The 18,718-nt window shown below is 51.3% G+C and overlaps 1 protein-coding gene across 5 annotated transcripts in view; it reads right to left on the bottom strand.

The window, feature by feature from the left end:
* LOC119394483 (centaurin-gamma-1A) overlaps window positions 1-18,718 on the bottom strand; it is a 294,264-nt gene that overhangs the window by 82,817 nt on the left and 192,729 nt on the right. For 3 of the 5 annotated variants that reach the window (XM_037661785.2, XM_037661789.2, XM_037661787.2), the window contains exon 1: window positions 15,094-15,349. The exons of the other annotated variants lie outside the window; for them this stretch is intronic. In XM_037661785.2, the coding sequence (XP_037517713.1) occupies window positions 15,094-15,334 (241 nt within the window). In that variant the 5' untranslated portion in view covers window positions 15,335-15,349. Of the gene's footprint in view, window positions 1-15,093; window positions 15,350-18,718 lie in introns of those variants that run through there. 5 annotated transcript variants of the gene reach the window in all.

Raw genomic sequence — 18,718 nt, 5'->3', positions numbered from 1 at the left:
TAAACGGGACGTTTCGCCAAGGGAGTTCGGCGATCTCCATTAGCGGCCGAATGGAGTACTCTCGCCCCCAGTAATCTGTAGTTACGGAAAAAACCGCAAACACAAAACAGCCGCAGTCAACACAATAATGAATTTTATTAATTTTGAAAGATATTTCACTGCCTAATCAATTCATAACGTGCGTTTAAAGAAAAGAAATACGCATATAAGCGCACATACTCTCTGCACCATGCCTCGAGAAAAATCGTCGTGCCGCCATTTTGAATAAGTGTCTCCGATATCTCCGAGTCCGTGTGCATCGTCTTGTTTACGTCTGTGCATCTCGTTCCCTTCTTATTGCGCTGCCCTTCATTCTACTTCAACACTACCAATAGTCATAACAGTGAGTGCCGCCGGTTTTCTTCCTTCTTCGTCGACGCCGGCACTCGTGCTAGCAGTACATGCGGACTGTTGTGGGAGCCATACGCAGCAAAGGCTTCGTGGACTGGACGTTAGACCTGTGCTCAACCGAAATTGGAAAGGACAACGTGATCTGGGTGGTAGCGCAACTTCAAAGAGCTCGGCGACAACTTGCAGCGTGTTTGACAATCGGTACGCGTAGAAAAGACGCGTACCAAAACAAGCGTGCAGTGTTGCCAGCACTCCTGTCAAAATTACTGCCAACATACTTGCAGGTACACGTTTATGTGATAAAGACAAAAAAAAAAATTTGTATCGGTGTGATTAATTTATACTTTTATAATCACACATACCACTGAGAATGTTTTCAGCGTGATTAGACGCGAGATCTTGCATGCAGACGTAGGTGCAGCAGCGCCTAATGGACCCCTTGCGGCTTCTGTCCGAAGCTCGTAAAACTGCCGTGTGACATGGGCACAACTCCATCTCCGTCGAACTCCATCATGGAGTTTTACATTGATGAAGTTTAACGAAGTTCGGTGGTGGCCGTGTGACAGGGGTATAATTGGCCTACCGCTGCAACGGAGCCGGAGAGTCGCAGCCGCAGCACGATCGCGGCGCGCGAATGCGCTCGTCAAGTGTTTTTTTTATTTTTTTTTTTCGCGGGCTTTCTTTTGCAGCTTGGAAAAATGGTACACGAGACTTTTCTTTATCGCAAATAATGCAATGGGGGTTACTGAAGGCGCTCTCGAACTTTGCAAATCACATTTCTTGCCTAAAGTCAATATTTAGCAATTGAGTTAAATGATCCTAATTAACAAATGAATTAATTACAAAAAAAGTTGTCCGCAGTGGGCAAGGTGGCTTTCAGCAATATGCAACATGATTTCGCTCGCCTGCCCCTAATCTTGCATTTCTTAACCCTTGGCACAAGTCAGCTGCGACACCTGGTTTATAGGCACACTTGCTTATCTAGACGCGGGTGCGAGCGTACAACTATGTTTTTTTTTTTTCGCCGAGAGGTGGGCCAGACTTCGGACCACGATGGAGAAGCGAACGAACCACTCTTCACCTTACACGACATCACGCAGCACTACAAGCTAACAAGGCAAACCAAACCACCCCCGCAACTAAACAAAGCTCAACAAATCACTTGGCTTCAAAAACATTCATTCCCTTCCCCGTACATCTACCGACACATCCACCCAGCCCTCTTCACATCTACTTGCACCCTTTGCAAGACACAGACCGCGACCCTGGACCACATCATCTGGGGATGCAGCAAGGACCCTCCCCCACCAGATCTCCAAGGACAGTCACCGTCAAGTCAGGCCTGGGAGAGAACCCTCACGACCACGAGCCTGGACGCCCAGCTCCGGGCCATCAAACGCGCTGACGAGGTGGCAACCAGGCACGGCCTGACAGCCATCTCCGCTAAGGAAACCGACGGCTTTCCTAATAAAGTTGTTTACCTCTACTGCTCGCCGTTTTCGGTGCGGAACCAAAGCAAGTATACGTCAAAAGTCAACAGCACTGTCTCTCCATTACTGTTCGCTCTTACACAGACACACAAAGCGGTGGTAAAGCACACTCATCGCTGCTTGCGCAAGAGATATGCTCTCGCCAACAAGACACGGCCGTGCGCCCATTAGCGGCAGCCTTCGAAGACGTGTGACGATCAATCAGCCACAGCAAGCAGTGCCTCGTCTTTTAGACAGCTTGAGTCGCGCAACTACATTCGCGCACACCAGGCAGCACGCAGGAGAACAATGCGCGAATACGGTTGTCGCTCGGCGACGAGTGAGATCTCCAGCTCGTGTTACCCAGTCGTGATGAAGCATAAAGTACCTTCACAAGGTGAAGAACCCGTATGGGGCAAACTCGTGCTGTTGAACAGACAATAACACTTATGAGAAGATGGATGTGTTAGCATGGCGGAGGAGTTGCGGGCTCGTTCCCGGCGGTCGCATATTCAATGGAGGCCAAATGGCTCGTGTCCTGTGCCATGATGTCGGTGCACGTCAAAGAATCCCAGGTGGTCGAAACTATCCCTTCCCTACATAGCGTCTCTCATAGTCCGAGTTGCTTTCGGACGTCAAACTCTACGAGCCAATAAGGTACACGCAGCAGCATGTACAGCCATAGTTCCCAGAACGTCCAATCACGTTCTATACTCGGCGACAACTTATCTTGGCATTGGAGCGAAGGCTACAGAGGCGGGGCATCCGCACATTTGTGTTACTACGCAAGTAGTTCGGCATCTTGCAGCCGATTTCAGTTCCAGTTTCGGTTTCGCTTGCTCGCATCGCTAGAGCGTTTAGCACCACGTCTACATGCAGAATGGGAACATCAGTGTGCGTAGATGCATCTACCTACTGTACTGTATATTGTCACAGGGTTGTTACGTTGACGAAGGCAGCAGTGGGTGTGTCGAAGATGAAACTCTTTATTTGGGCAAACTTGTGGGCGGGAAACGAGTCAATCAGAGCGTCGTCCGTCAATAATTCTGACAAGTCGTAAAGCGTGTCGGCTTTTATACATGTTCTGTCGAATGTTCCAGTGTTATCGCTGGTGGCCACGTAATCTCTGACTATTCGCGTACAGCGCGCAATCTTAACAGAAAGATCTAAAACAATCGTGGCGCTTCTGGAACATCGCATCGCGGTCTGCGCGGAGCATTCCAAACAGTCTTTGCGGGTGAAGCCCGAAGACAACAAAATAAGGCACATGAGAATATGACGAACGCCACCAAGCGCACACCGCAACCTGAATACGGCGTTTGCTAGATTGTAACGCGAGGGGCGACTTTAGTAGCAAAAATTTGGAGAAAAAGCTCGCATTGTATTCGAATAAATACGGAATGCAAGTACCATGATGCCGCTGAATTGGGTTTAGATTTAAAGAGAGCTCACGCTTAATTAAAAAGAGACTGACGCAGATTATTTTATCAAGCTTCGCTGGTCACACACCTTCACAGAGCGTAGTTTCTCGGCCGTAGGTATTTCATTGCGCATGAAGTAGCTGTGAACTTTGCGCCGCAATGCTGCCAACGCAAACGTGTAATAGCGCAGCAGCCGCGTCTTGCCGGTGATGCGCTTCTCAGTTTGGCCCGAGAAATTCAATTGCGCGTCGGGGAGGCAAGTGGGGCCCGCAGAGCTTCAGCCTTGATGCGATTAACTGGTCGCTCACTCACTCCGGTGAGCTCGGCGACAGTCCGGCACACTGCATTTGCAGACGAGTCACGCTGACGGCGCTTCACTACAGCGATGACATTGCAGATAACTCGCGTGGTCTGGTTTGATAGCCACTTTCTGTCACATTTAGAGTACAGCTTCTTCGGAGAACGAAACGGCGAGTTGGCGGCCGCACACGGTTCAGGCCAACGGTTCAGGCGGCATCGCGGACGCCATGTTTACTGACCCCCGTATTCTAGAACGTCCCTTCACTCGGCACTCCACCTTGACTCGAGAATGTCGATGGCAGATCAACCTTTCGGCATGAATGTTCACTGCATATGAGCGATAGCCGGCATCATTTCGTGAGAACCGCTGCGTCATTTTCAGTCGAGTGGAAGCGCTGTGCTCGATTCGTTCAAGTGAAGGGTGAAGTTCGAGTCGAGGCTTGTTTAAGAATACGGGGGTGAGACGAGAGAGCAGGCGTGAGGGAAATGAGGTGCAGGCGTGAGGAAAACGTGGTGCTGTCCAAAAAATAAAGACAGAAACAAACTTGAAGTTTACAATAACATTATTTCACGAATGGCTTCCCATACTCGTTCTCTTTTTATAATGAAAAAATCTTTATTTATTCGAGCTAGGTAACTTTTCGAATTAGAAAATAAATATAGGTACTATTTCTTGGCGCGCGCGCATGCAGGCACTTTGGCTCTCTAGCTTCCACAGTGGTGCCAAGAAAAGTTGTCGCGGAGTATAGTATACCCATCTTTCCGAACGCGTCGTGTCAGGGCTCCACGTCGTATACGTGACTCGCTGTATTCGACGTTTCCATCCGGCTATACTTCGAGCAAACGTGCCCGCGCACAGAACTGCGCCTTGCCGTGCACGTATACTATACAGTTGGCTCACAAGCTGTTCGCGATACAAAGACAAGCGCAACACGCGCCTCGATGATCGCTGGCCCCCCGAGGAGCGGCAAATGACGCCGATGGCGTCACGGCGAAATATGGCCCTTGTCTTATACTGCCGGCCACACTGCCAGCAAAGCCTGCGCGCCGTCCATCAGAGAGCCGAAAACGACGCGGCACTTTCGGGCCGGGTTTTCGAAACAACCTCGTTCGCTACGCCGTTCGCATCGGGGGCACGTCCGGTCGTTACGGCTGTACGGGTCGAACGATGCTCGCTGCCAGCCAGCCGCTTGTCTAGGCTGCAGCCCACGCAATGACTCAGTAACATTTCTGTTGCTGCTGACGACGACGACGTGACGCCCGCGCAGGTGCGCGTTTCGCGTTGGAGAAAGAAACAAACGGGGCCGCCTGCAGCTGCTTATTCTTGTACATTAATATAGCAGCTGAGGAGACCGTGGCGGCTGATGCTCTCGGGAGTTTGCGCAACGACGGCCTTCGCAAGGCACGCTGTCGATTTATAGGAATCGGCTTTCGCCAGGTCAGCTTATATATCTGCACACGCGAGCTCCTTGGCAGGAACTTGCATGTGCAAACGCTTTCTTTTTTTTTTTTTGCAATTGAGCGCAGTATCCGAGATACTCCGTCCGCGCATGACGTCAGAATCAGTGTGTGTGTGTGTGTGTGTGTGTGTGTGTGTGTGTGTGTGTGTGTGTGTGTGTGATTATATATATATATATATATATATATATATATATATATATATATATATATATATATATATATATATAGTGAGAGAGAGAGGAGATTTCAGTTATCCCACAGTAGATGCGCCGAAAGATGAGCGCTATTTCGACATTCGCTTCAGCGGATCCACTGCCTTATTGTTTTCTTACCACACGCAGTTTCATAGCGAGCCTATACACTGTTTCGCCCAATCTCGCTGATTTCGCCACTGCAGCAACGGTGATTCCTTGCACGATGTATACACGAGAAGACGCCTCTGGAATGCAACCGGACACGACAAGACCGATGTTGTTCGTGATGGGAAGTATAACGCCGTTCATTTCACTCGCTGTGTATGTTGTGTATGTACTTTGCTGCCTTCCGTTAAGGCGCAAGCAGCCCTTGACGACCGTACGTCGATCCGCAGCGCCGGTCGGCTCAGCGCTCTGGCGACCAAGCGCGAAGGGTGCCACCGAGACTCTCCCTCCTTCTCACCGGCAGGCGAGCCGAGAGCAGGGCCCTTGGATTACGCGGCAACACACGCGCAAAGGGCGCGCTGCAGGTTCGCCGTCACGGACCAGCGCGGTCAGCCCGCCAAGTGGCCTCGATATTACGGCACACAAAGGGCGCACGCAGCAGATGGACGCCGGTGGAGGAGACCATAGGCGAACTGCGGAAGCTCTCTGGCGTCGACGCGAAACGAGGGGAAAAAAAAGAGAGAGAGAGAGAAGTTACTGACCTTTAAATTTCGGAGAAACTGGGAGGGCATCGAGCCAGAGAGAAAGTTCGTTCAACGTCGGACCACTGGAGAATGGGACGGCCAAAAGCAAGCCGACGCGGTGCGAAACCCACCGAAAACGGAGCAGCCCAGTCGTCGCGTAGCTCCCAAACTATGCCCAAACTCGCTAAGACGACGGAAGGCTCAGACAGTGTGAAGCCGCAAAGCGGGCTCTCAACAGCGTGGCGGCTCAGCCTATACGCACGAGCGTCCCTATTATGTTCGCATAACTTCACCAGCTTGTTAAGTACATGCGCCAAGAGTGTATCTAATGGTTGATGTACGCGTAGTCCATTCGACCTATGGCCAAAAATCCCGAGAGTTTCATTATCTTCGGAAATACGATAGTGGGAAAACATAAGGGCATTCTCGAAATTACGAAGTGTGACCACAACTCCGCAGCAGGTTAGAGAATATTTAAAAGCTGGGTGCACTTTGCAGGTGGAACGTAACTGTGACGTGACTTCACACTTGAATAGGTGCACTTATAACGGTTTTAGTACGTAAACAGGATGTTATGACGTATTTCCGGTTCGTGCAAGTGCGTGGATACGACGCCTGAAGCTAACGCTTGGCCTTCAAGAATGATTTCCGTGAGAGAAAAGGTTCCCCCGGGGGGGGGGGGGGGGCTGCGATTTGAACACTACACCTGTTTAAGCAGTGACCCATTATACGTTCTCTTTTGACGGTACACAGGTTAATACGCTTGCGGTATTTCCTTTCACCTTTCGTGTACCTCGTAGTAGTTTAGTGTTGATTTAGTGTCGTTACGAGCCGCCTCGTAACAATACTAAATTGTGCATAAAAACTGCCCGGTAATGACTGGTATTCACAAACTGAGTGCGTGTGCTATTGGAGTCGCTCTTCGCGTCGCACATGGGACGAGACAGCAGGCCTGCACAGGGAAAACAGGGCCACGGCCAAGCTATAAGCACGCGTCACGAGCCGCTAATGCTATACACCGCCTCGCAACGAGGCGTGCGACACCGCCACGCATGAACGGCGTCGCCCGCAAACAACCGTTGCCCCGCGCCCCGGAGGGCCGTAAAATACACGCGCGCCCCGACGGTCACGAATATATCGGCGACGTACACTTCCGGCGCGCCGGTCCACGAAGCGCGGAGGAGGGCGCCTCGAAGCGACGCCCAAGACGGCACGTCGTCACGTGGCTATACGGACGAACTCGCCCACGGGGAGGCATCGTAGATTTAGACAGCCAGATGTCTCAGTGACGAGCACTTATTTTGTCACCCTGAAACTCGTGTCCCTTAATTCGAAGACGCTAGTTCGCAAACACCGTGCAAACACCGTTCCTCATAGAAGCTCCTCGCGCTCGTCACTGGCATTCATTTTACCAGGCGCTCGTACTGTCTACGTGACTTCTCTTTCGTGTGTGTGTGTTTTAGTGGCTACGCAACATTCCTATTTCTTCCTCCAAGCACTTCCGGTAGAGCACTTCCGATTTTTCCGGCAGCTTACAAGCAAATGTTTTTATATTTTAGAGTATGAGTATTCGTTTAGAACTGTATCTATCCGATTCGATTTGTTGTTTATTTAAGACCAAGCAAGAAACACAGTGGCAGAGGTAACAATACGTAGATAATGCACGGTTCACACCAATGCTGCACGTGTTTACGAGAGACAAAGCGCTGAATCTGAGGGAGACCTGCAGCGCCGAGAATATTAGCGCAACGCAGAAGTTGACATATCGTCCTCATTCTCCTCCGCTGAAGCGTTACAATATCAATAATCCGCGCAGTAACTATCGCATCGTCTAGACACGACATACACTCGAGGGATGCATTGAATGTCACTAAAAAACGATTGTCTGGCGAATACCAATGGCGGCGCAGCGTCAGAAATGCTCCCGTGTGACAGTTACTGCTAGAGAAGGGCCGTCTTATCTCCAACTCTGGTGCGGATATAATCTCAAGTATTTGTCTCTCGGTATTGCGCAATCTCAAGCTGTAATAAATGCGCGTACTCCAGGCCTTATAGCTCGTTTCCCTTGCTAGTGGAGCGGACAGACACGGCAACTGTAGAAGACGAGACCAAAGTGCGCTTATAGGACTCCGTAATTAACTGGAAACAGTTACTATACGCGTTTAGGAATGGAACCGGAAGGTGCGAACTACAAGCAAACGATGAACGACAGCACTGTGCTAATGGGTTGCCCACATGCATTCCCGCCATCTGCGAACTCCCTCCTCGCAACCCCGCTGAGCTCCCATATTCAATAATCCACAAACAAAAAGCGCATTAAAAGTTCGAGTTTACTGTACACGGCAATCATTAGACGGGCGCCCTTATTTATAAAGAGCGACCTCGCCACAATTCTTATTTGTTCATGTCCTGCCCCTGGTCACTGATATGAACGATGCAACAGCAACCGCGACGGCCAGGTTAAGAGACGACAATTAATTAAGGAATCGGTTCGAAAAAAATTACAAAGTGTGGCTTCGGTAGAAGCATACTTCTGTCGCTCGCTTTTTTTTTTTCGTCATCCCTGACCGGTTGGGTGATGCTCTCTTCAACATTGGCCTCACGACAGGCTGGATTATGGGAATAAAGAATGTAACGACGGGACGTAACGCAGCGGTGCAGGCAGGCACCGCTGCACAAGATACGGGTGTCAGGGGCACCGGGACACAGAAAGCCAAACGAATTCGGTTATGCCAGTTTCGTCTCAATCCTGCAGCAGCAACGTGCTCAGCGTTCGGGTCGGCCAATGCGACAGCTGCAGCGCCCGCACACGACTGCAGGCAGGCCGAAGCGAGCGTGGCTTTCATTTCGCAAGAGCGGCGCGCGATAAATGAATGAAGCGCCGTTTGTGGGTCACGTTGGACGGACGGCGAGGAGACGACGACTGCACGGGAAAAAGAATATAAAACGACCGAGACGCTAACGCCATTTTAGTGCAACGAGGCACGCTCGGCGACGACCTTTCGCGGCGTCCCTTCGAGGACGGCAAAAGCGACTCGCGCGGTTTCGCTTTCGCGCGCCACGAAGTGACGCGATCCGCGGCCTCTGCGACACCGTGGGGCTTTTCGAGCAAAATGGGCCTGCAATGGGAAGAGGCAAACGCAGAAAAAATCGCGCGTTATGCACACGCGAAACCAGTTAGTTGTGGTGCGTCCTCTTTAACGGCACTGACAAAGCGAGTGAGCAAGTGAGGTCTCGCCTAATGGTGTGCAAACACGCTAGTAGGCGCAGGCGTTAACGCTGTCCTTCCTAGTGTGAAAACCAGAGCCCCCGAGAGCACGAAGGGCTATTTTAAGAGCACCACGTCCACCACACGAAGTCTGCCACAAGAAAGAAACACGGGTGCGCCGTATGCATACAATGCAACCATCCCAAGATGCACACACTCGCGGAAACGATTCCCGTGCCCCAGAACTGGTGAAGCGCTCCTGACGGCGTCAAAATCGTGCGAACGGCCGCAAGAGGCGCTTCCGCTGCGCAAGAGGGAAGCCACCGCAGCGTGAACTTAAGGCATGAGAACGCAAAACGTCCCTTATATCACATTCCCGTGTAAGACGGGACTGCGATATATATATATATATATATATATATATAAAGAAAAAAAAGAAGGAGAGAGAGAGATAGGAGCCATTCCACTCCGTGAAGGTGGATGATCTGCGAGGCTACAATAAGCGACAAAGAACCACAGCCGATCACACACACCCTGCAACTAAATCGGGAACGTCTGTCCAGAAAGCAACTTTTGAATTTAGCTTCCTTCAAAGTTTTCCATCTGGGCAGCATGCGTATTATTGCCGCGACATGCGTCGCCTTGTATTTGTTACCGCATGCGCTTGGAATGGTGAGTAGTACGATTTGCCCAATTTGTGAGTGGTACATGCGTTGTTGTTTGCGGCCCGTGTGTTCTCTCCATTTTTAGTTGACCAGTGGCGAGGGCCTAGTCGAATAGTGCTTCGCTGCAAAAACGCCGGCGGCGCGTTTACTAAAGACTTCCGCGCCACCGCAAGGTGTGATTAAATGGATATATACACTGAGCATACAATTTCGACATGCATATCATACTGACCGCATCGAGAAGTGCGCCGATTGCCGAAGACGAGTGATGTGCTTTGTACCAACCAATTTACAACCGAATCATTACGCATGTTGGCGAGTTGCTTCTCTTCTGGCAGCCGCGGTAGCTTATAGGGTGTCGTGCTGCTAAGCTCCAGGGCGCGGGTTCGATTACCGACCACGGCGGCTGCATTTCGATGGGGCCAGTGCAAGGATCACTAGTGTGCCCATATTTTGGTGCACGTTGAAGAACCCCGGGTAGTCGATAATAATCCGGAGGGCCCCCGCTACGCCATGCCTTATAATCATATCGTGGTTTTGGCACGTAAAACCTCAGGAATGATTTCATCTGGCAAGCTTCCGTCCCCTGTCCTTCAAGGAAACACAGCGTACTAGTTGTAGCTTTCCCTACCCAAGTTAATGCCGAGGGGCAACGCGTAAGCTTTTAGTGGACCTGCAGCTCTTCGGAGTTCAGCGACACCTATAGAAACCATCTGACTTGACGATTACGGTATCGCCTGTTTCCCTATAGCGTAGCGATCTGCAGGGAAGACTGTGGCTGTGTGCTGCGATTTCGTGTGTACTTGCTCTGCAAATACGTTTGAATTTTTCATGCGCTGAGCCTAAGCAACTCTCGTTGATGTACCGGTGACGGCGTGGGCCCGCAGGAACTCCGTATACATTATACCCTGGCACAGTCGGACAGTAATTGTACAAGGACCGACGGCGTATAGGCTATGGAACGATTCCCAGGTGTGACACCAGTCTTCTATCTCTGATCCCATTAATGGGTAGCACTTGTGGTATCTAGTCGCGTGTCCTGCGCCTTTTTCATTAGTTTAGCTGTAATGACATCACCGAGCTTCAACAAAGTGACCCAAGAACGCTATTCTTGAGATAAAACGCAGCGCAGAAAAGCATATCTCCAACGGACTGCTCGTCTCATGTGTCATCACACCCCATACCCCCAGTGGCGTAGCCAGGGGAGGGGCGGGGGCACACCGGGCCCGTGCCCCCCCCCCCCCCCCGAAATTCTTTTTGCCATGGCATAGAGAGCACAAAATGAGACTCGATCACACCTGCCTGCCCGATCGACCCCCATTTCAGATCAATAAGGTGACCCCCCCCCCCCCCGGAAAAAATTTTCTGGCTACGCCCCTGCATACCCCCAAAGATGTACTACGTATACAGGTGCTCGAACAGCAGGCGTCCTTGTTGCACCCGTTGACAGTGCGAGTGAGTTGTTCGTATACAGCCAGGGGCATGAACGACGCATGTGTTTCTACGGCCATGGGGAGGCAGCAGAGACGGGCCTTGACAGCGGGTCATCGGCGCGGACGGGGCCAGGGACAACTTGCGCCGCCGGTCACTCTTCTGGACACGAGCCAAACCAATCCGTGGCCACAGTTTGATTAAGAAGGAGAATAATGCCGACCACACGCAGTCGGGCAATCGGCTGACGTTAAGCTACGAAAGCTCGACATCTTCCTTCACGCTCTCGAAACCGAGACGCTGTTGGTCTCGAGGCGCAGCTACATTCAAGAGGGTGTCTGAATAGATGTCACTCAAGGAGACAGACGATGACACAGCAACTTCCCCGAGGGGCCGAGAAAGTTTCCCCATGTAATAATGTACAGGCAGCTCAGTATTAAGGAGGATTAGAACGTGTTCTCGATTTTTGGCCACGGAGAGTATACATTTGTGCGAAAGCCAATGAAACGACATCCGAGTCAAATTGAATCAGCCCCAATAGTTATTTCCTTCGTCAAACTATCCGGAGCTGAAACTTCTTTCCCGAATACGAAGAGCTCTGCATGGTTTCCAGTGCTTAAATCGGACCTGTCTGAGCCCGCCGATTTATTTGAGGACACGCTCGGCATGACGGCGTTAGAGCAGCACATTCGGGAGCGTAGCCAGAAATTTTTTTCGTGATGGTCCGACCAATTTTCTTGTATATTAGTGCGTGTGTTTGAATGTGTGTGCGTATATAATAGACACATACAAGATGTAAAGAGATTTGGGAGGGGTTTGAACACCCAAACCATCCGGATTGGCTACGCCACTGAGTTCATCCAAAGCTACACGCGTACGATATGTAACCGCGCTCCGTACAAAAAAAAAAAAAAAGTGCTGCCTCGGTCTCGAACGAGCGCAGTGTCGTGGTTCCGGGTACTTTCTTCTGACGCTCAGCCCGGTGCGGACACGGCTGCCCGCGCTTTCTCCTCGGCGAGCGAGAGAGATGCGAGAGGCGTTTGCGTGCGTTTCCCTGCGGCCCGGAAGCGGACCGCTCGGGCGAAACATGCACGCCGGAAGAAACGACACGGGAACGCACACTGCCTGCGCGGAGGACGCCAGCTTGGAAAGGCCAGGAATCTCGCACACCGCCTTCCACGCAGTTAAGCTTTATGGCGTACATAAAGGGGCACTAAAGAGAAAGACTACATTTCTCCTATTAGTGCACATATTACCCTTTCACAATACCAAGAGCACAACTCTTGCAGCAAGAAAATGCTTGGTAAACGAAACAACTCAGGTGGCGACACTAGACTGAAGTTGCCGCGCCGATCGCCGTGACGTCATAGATTTTGACGGCGTTTACTAGGGTTTAAATAGTGCTTAATCGGTAAAAATCAAATGCACTGTCCTCTAAAGAGGCCAGAGACTTAACGTGCCAAGTTTCAGGAAATTTCGGTGAGCCAAAGTGGTCGGAACAGGAAAGAACGCATTGAAATCCGTGACGCGTCACGCTGTCATTGATGTGTAGAAATTTCGGCGCGAAATTTAAAAGTAAAAAACTTTCGCTTCTGTTCGTAATAAGCCTACATTACAGCGAAGCTTACGGCAGTAGATTTTACAAACAATAATTTATAAATATAAACCGACTGATAAGTAATGAACTCAAGATGCAATGTTGTCGGGCCCTGAGACACGCAGTGACATCCAATCCAAGTGAACGGAACACTCGCGCAAGAGGCCAGTACCGGTGAAAACACACTGAGAGGGAACGCGGCTGCACAGACGAACGTGCAGAGCATGACGGTAAGGGGAAAGGTAGCGCGGTTGTAATTAGACGATGACAGATTAATAACATCATTGTTGCTGATGACAAGGTTAGATGAACGACAAAAGCACTTGAAGGCAAGTGACATGACAATGGTTCGCGCTGTATACGTTATCCGCATCAAATCGGACAAAAATACTAAAAAAAAGTACGAGCGAGCTATAAAGACTATACACAAAATCCTCGGAGTGAGCATCGAACACAATATCGCGAGCCCTCGACCCAAGGTGTACGGGTCTACATCGCGGCCGTGTCACCCATACCTTCACTACAGGGACGGCTCAGTTTCTCTAGAGAATAACATACAGGTTTCACAAAGGGACAGCGCCCGTGTGCATTGTTGTACGTATACGTGCGAGATCTGTATCTGTGACCTAACTGCTGCATGCAATCCAAGCGGTCACTTCAGTTGTGCATACTCTCTTCGTACAATGGGCACGAGGCGAAACGAAACTAGCGGCAATTCCAGCGCAATGCTCTCATTTCTTTCCCGCGCGATGGAGGAACTCGCGTATGGCCGCATACAGCACGTGGTATGACGGAATAGGAGGTTCTGGCACCGAGTTTCACTGCTAGAGAGAACTGTCGCGCAATAGTATCCATGCAAGCATTGCCGTTCAACCGGCATGCAGTGGGCACACAGCGCGGATTTGCCTACATTTCGTCATTCTGGCTTCAAAGCGGCGTCGTGCCTGCCATTGTCGTATTCATGCAATGACACGTTGCCCGCGCCTGTGCACGACCTCAGAAAATGTGGTTCTAAAGACGTAATAATGAAATATTTGCAAAAAAAAAAAAGACAGCGTCATAAGTAAAACCACACGAACGTCTGAAGATGAAATCACAAATATTCATATTGTACGTGAAGTTAGCTGCAGTATTTCAGCCCAGCAAATGGTTGTAGCTGAAGTGCCAGGCAATTTCTGCAGGAAACTACATGTTCCGTGTCCGTCAAGGCGAGACGCATCCATGGTGGCGGTTATAACATAACCCCTTTCGCCGCAGGATGCGCGCTAATCGCCGCCACCTGCTGCCGATGCACGAGACGCGCACCGCGACCTGGTAATGTGAATGCGCACAGCCGGCAGGCACACTCAACCGCCGTGCGCGACCGCGCACCGGAAAGGTCACTCGTGCAAGGACGGCACCGTCAAAGGCAACGCACGTGCGCCGTTCATGATTATTATTCTCGGCAACATTGCGCCAGTCGGCAAAAGCACGAAGCGCCGACTAACGAGTACAGCAGGTTGCGATGATGGCGCAACGTCTCACCGACCTTGGTGCAGTGCAGTCAAGGCTAGGTAACTCGATAGCGAATCAGTAAGGAGCGCTGGCCGAGTGTTACAAAGGGGTTCACGCCCGCTGTCCGCCACAGATCTTACCGCGAATATTCCATTCAGTCGGCATTGCACGCGTGCTCAATATCCTGATGGAGAGCCTTTTAACTCCACTGCATGGAATCGTTGGCATAAAGTTTAGTAATCAGAAGTACCTTCATAATTGCAGAAACTTTTCAACGCAAACTGTCTAGCGCGGGACAGGTGCCAATAATATAGGTGAAAGAGCAAGTGACTGGACACATTTGACAACAGACAGGTGCGTACAACTACAACGTCAACGGTGTCTTTTCACTTTCGTTGTCTTCGTAGGGAAGCTTACGTTCCCCGAAGGATGTTGTGGGTCAGGCGGACGGAAAACAGTCAAATAACCCGTGTGGTCACTTCAATGTCTGCTTTCATTGCTAAGCGCGAAGTAATCGAGAGACACTCTCGTATCCCCTTACTGATGCGATTAGCATTCCGCTCACATTGTCGCTGCTCTTAAACATCTCCAATTCTGTGTTGCCATACGACAGCGAAAACCAAAGGAAAATCGGGTCACACCTTAAGCACGATTCTAACACCGTGAGCACGAAGAAGCAGCAACCATTATTCGAGCAGCGCAGTCTAATTAGCTCGCTACACACTGAATGGCGTAAAACAGATGCGCGTGTGTGTGTGTGAGGACGACGCTCACCGGGGGACAGCGCCCTCCTCTTGGAGACGAACCGGTGCGAAGTGACGGCGGCCGAGACCCCCGAACCGGCGGCGGCGGCAGCCTTCTTGATCCTCTTCGAGACTCGGAAGGAACGCCTGGCGAACGCCAGCGTCAGCATGGGCATGCTCACGGGCTGACGCCGCACGCCGCCCTTGGAGGACGACGACGGCGACCGAGGCTTGCTCGACGGCAGCCACTCGGCCAGAGAGAGGAACTTCATCTTAGACAACGATCCTCGATTATACGGGGTTATCACTCCACCAACACGTTGGCGAAGAGGATGCGCTCGTTCTTATCCACAAATACCGGGTTCACAATACACAAGTTCCGAACGTCGTACTCCACTCGACGTTGACTTCGATTCGGCGTCCGAAGTCGATCCAGCTGCGCCGATTTACCGCTGCACGTTCCAGGATATCCGCGATTGAAGCTTCGCACATAGAAGGCACCGTGAAGAAGCTCGGCCCGAGAAGCTGCTGGTAGATGCGTTTTCGAGTTCACACGTTGATCGGATCAGTCATTCAGAGACGGGCCTCTGTCTAGACGGCGCGCCGAGACTCTTCGCACAAACGAACATTTTGCAGCTGCCCTGTCCAAATCATCGACGCTGTTGTCGCCAGCGCCAGGTGGAAGCAACGAATCCTGCGGAGATTTGCGACCGGCGTCTCGAAGCCCCGAGCTACCTGCCGTTTAACGGCTGGCGGACTGGAAGCGGGCTCCGTTTTGATCCACGTCCGTGACTTCCTTTGCTGCTGCCACAATGCGAAGGGCGAGAGTGGAAGGAAGCTCGGCGGGACGACGAGATCCGATGTCAGTTTTTGACGACAACCAACGCCACGGGCAAAACCGCGAGCATGTCACCACCAGGTTTGGGATGCATTTCGAGCGTCGCAACGGCACGTCCTGTGAGCGGGAAATCGCTAGCCTCGACTGCGAGCGAGCTAGTCGGCACCGTATCGCAAGGAAGCCTAGCGTAGCTAATTAAGCGGTCGAGACAATCGCTAAGGTAAACAGTGCGGTAGAACACTGAGCTACGTCGCAGTTCCTCCTCGCCGCGTCTACGCGACGGCCGGGCACATGCGCAGCGGGTCACTCCGATAAGTGGCCTCAGATGGGACAACCGGAGGCGACTTCCACGATCCGTAAGGTCCTGGATACGAGCGAAGGATGAGCCTTCTTCGCGCAGAAGGCGCCAGTGGAGTGAAAGAGGTCACCGTTTCGCCACCTCGACGCGTCACGACACGGGCATCCAGCAGCTGACAGCAGCACCCAGGGGCGTCGTCCTTGACGCAGTCCGCTCGAAGAGACTCGGGCCCATATTGCCGCTGCTCGACGACGACGTCGTCGCCGTCTACTCCCGAGCTGCAGGTCGTGCGTTCGCGGCGTGCACCTTAGCGACGGCGCGCGACGAATGAATGAACGAGCGGCCGCCGGAGACAACACGCGCGGGGGGAAGGAGACGGGGTGCCACCACCACCACGTCGAGCGAGGGAGGGAGAGGGGCGAGCGAATAAAAGGGGGTCACGTGGTGCGTCGCTCTCGCCTGCACACCTCCTGGGCGTCGCTGCTGCCACACACTCGAACACAACTGGGAGAGGAGGGACGATAGGTAGATGGAGAACGAGAATACCACCACACGATCAACGAATGCAGGCCGCGCAAGTTGAACACATGCCGCTGCACCAGAAAGCAAGTGGAGAATGGAAGCCGAAGGAAAATGAAGTACATAATGCGAATAACACTTAAACAACAAAACAAAAACGGGGAAGGGACACGAGGAAGCGCGCCAGGCGCGCACGAAATAAAAGAAGCGATAAAGTGCAAAGCGAGACAGATACGGAGGGGACGGAACACCTGTTGCCCGCTCAGCAGTCGAAGGCGAAATAACAAAAGAAAAACTAAAATAGGCGATCGCGGGAATGGAGACGGGGCTCGAACCGAGGCTAGAGTCGTCGCCATTGTGACGCAAATTCCTGCAGTTTGTTCCACCGAACAGAGAGTGAAGATGAGAAACCCCTCCCGCCCGAATATTTTCAGACCTCCCCATTGGGTTTCAGCCGTCCGCTTTTTATTTGTTACTTCCTTGATGAACCAAGAACCCATTCCCCCCTTCGCCATACGTCCCCCCCTCCCCCCTTTTCTTTTCATTTCTTTTTGTATATCTCGCAGCGCGAAAGGGACAAAGAAGTGACAAAGAAAGACTTGTTACAACGTGCACACATTGCGGCACACCAGGGCACTCGAGACGCATCGGGGAAAACCACTCCAGCGGACGGATTGGCGACTGCCTGTCACGTTCGCTCTTAAACCTCATTTGGGATTCTGCACGCTATATCGTTCGTCTTACTTCATATTAAAAAAAAAACGAATTTTTTTACTCGAAGCACGTCGCCATCCACACTTGAAGTAAAACAATATTACCGCCGCCTCTAACACAGGAGCACATGGTGTGGTTATAAAGGCTTTTAGTTCTCAGGCAGCTGAGTAACGACCAGTACTGAGAGAGTGTTAAATGTTAGGTAATTAACCTATAGTTATGCCTCTTGGCTTTCCGATTATATACAAGGAAAATGAGGTTATTTCCTGCATGTAATGCTTTGATAATCCTAGTGTGCGCGGCCAACATATACTGCTATACCGTTTCACGGGCTGCTACTTATATGTGACGCCTGAAATTCAGTTGGCTGGCGGTACTATAGGATATCGAGAAATATTAGGACTGAGCGTGCATACTTCTGATGTCGCTAAGTCGTGTCACGTGCAAACCAACAGTAACAATGAAGGTTGCTCGGAGGTCCAATCCAGGTGTTCATCACGGAATTGAACAAAATAACCGCAATGAATGCGTGCTGCGTTCTAATGTGTTTGGATACGAACTTGCAGGAATAACGTTCACAGCGCCAACAGAAAAGGACAAAAGGGACGTAGCTTGGGCATCGTCGTGAAACCGTTCTCGCTGTCTGCTGGCATAAGCTTCGACATATAGAGGGTTATATACTTGCGAAATGCCGGAATCGGCATTGCCAGTGACACGAGCACGGGCGTGGCGACTGCCATAGCTTTTGGCAGAGACTGCTGCGCCGCGCGGCGCACTAGCCACCCCCACACAGAAACGGCTGCTGCGCCGCACGGATGTGACGTCATGCACTTTTCCGGTTCGGCGCTTCGTTTGAATAATAGTATATGGTTTGAATAGTCGGGAGTGTCTAGCGTTACGTCTAGACGTAACAATAGAAGCTGTGAAAGTTACTTCCAGACGTAAAAATGAAAAATGTTAAAGTTACGTCCAGTGTGACTACAATACAAAACCGGCTTGTTAAACCCTCCGAACTGATCGGCAGCTGTGGCGTAGTTAGCTAGCGCAGCACATAAAGGACGGGTAAGGTCGCTGGTTCGAGCCCCTTCGCAGTTTGTGTTATTTATTTTTTTTTTGGTCGCGCTACTATTGTTTTTACATTTGCGCCTCCTCATCGGCCTCCCGTCAGCCTGACTTGCTGCTGGTGGGCCTGTCCACAGGCCCTTTGATGATGACCCTCGCAGAATTGGCTATATTTATTATGATAAAGTGTTTTGCGAATTAATGCTCTTAATCGGCGAGACGCAG

This window comes from Rhipicephalus sanguineus, chromosome 5 (assembly GCF_013339695.2).
Source record: "Rhipicephalus sanguineus isolate Rsan-2018 chromosome 5, BIME_Rsan_1.4, whole genome shotgun sequence".
Taxonomy (NCBI): domain Eukaryota; kingdom Metazoa; phylum Arthropoda; class Arachnida; order Ixodida; family Ixodidae; genus Rhipicephalus; species Rhipicephalus sanguineus.
This window is presented reverse-complemented; position numbering and strand designations above follow the sequence as displayed.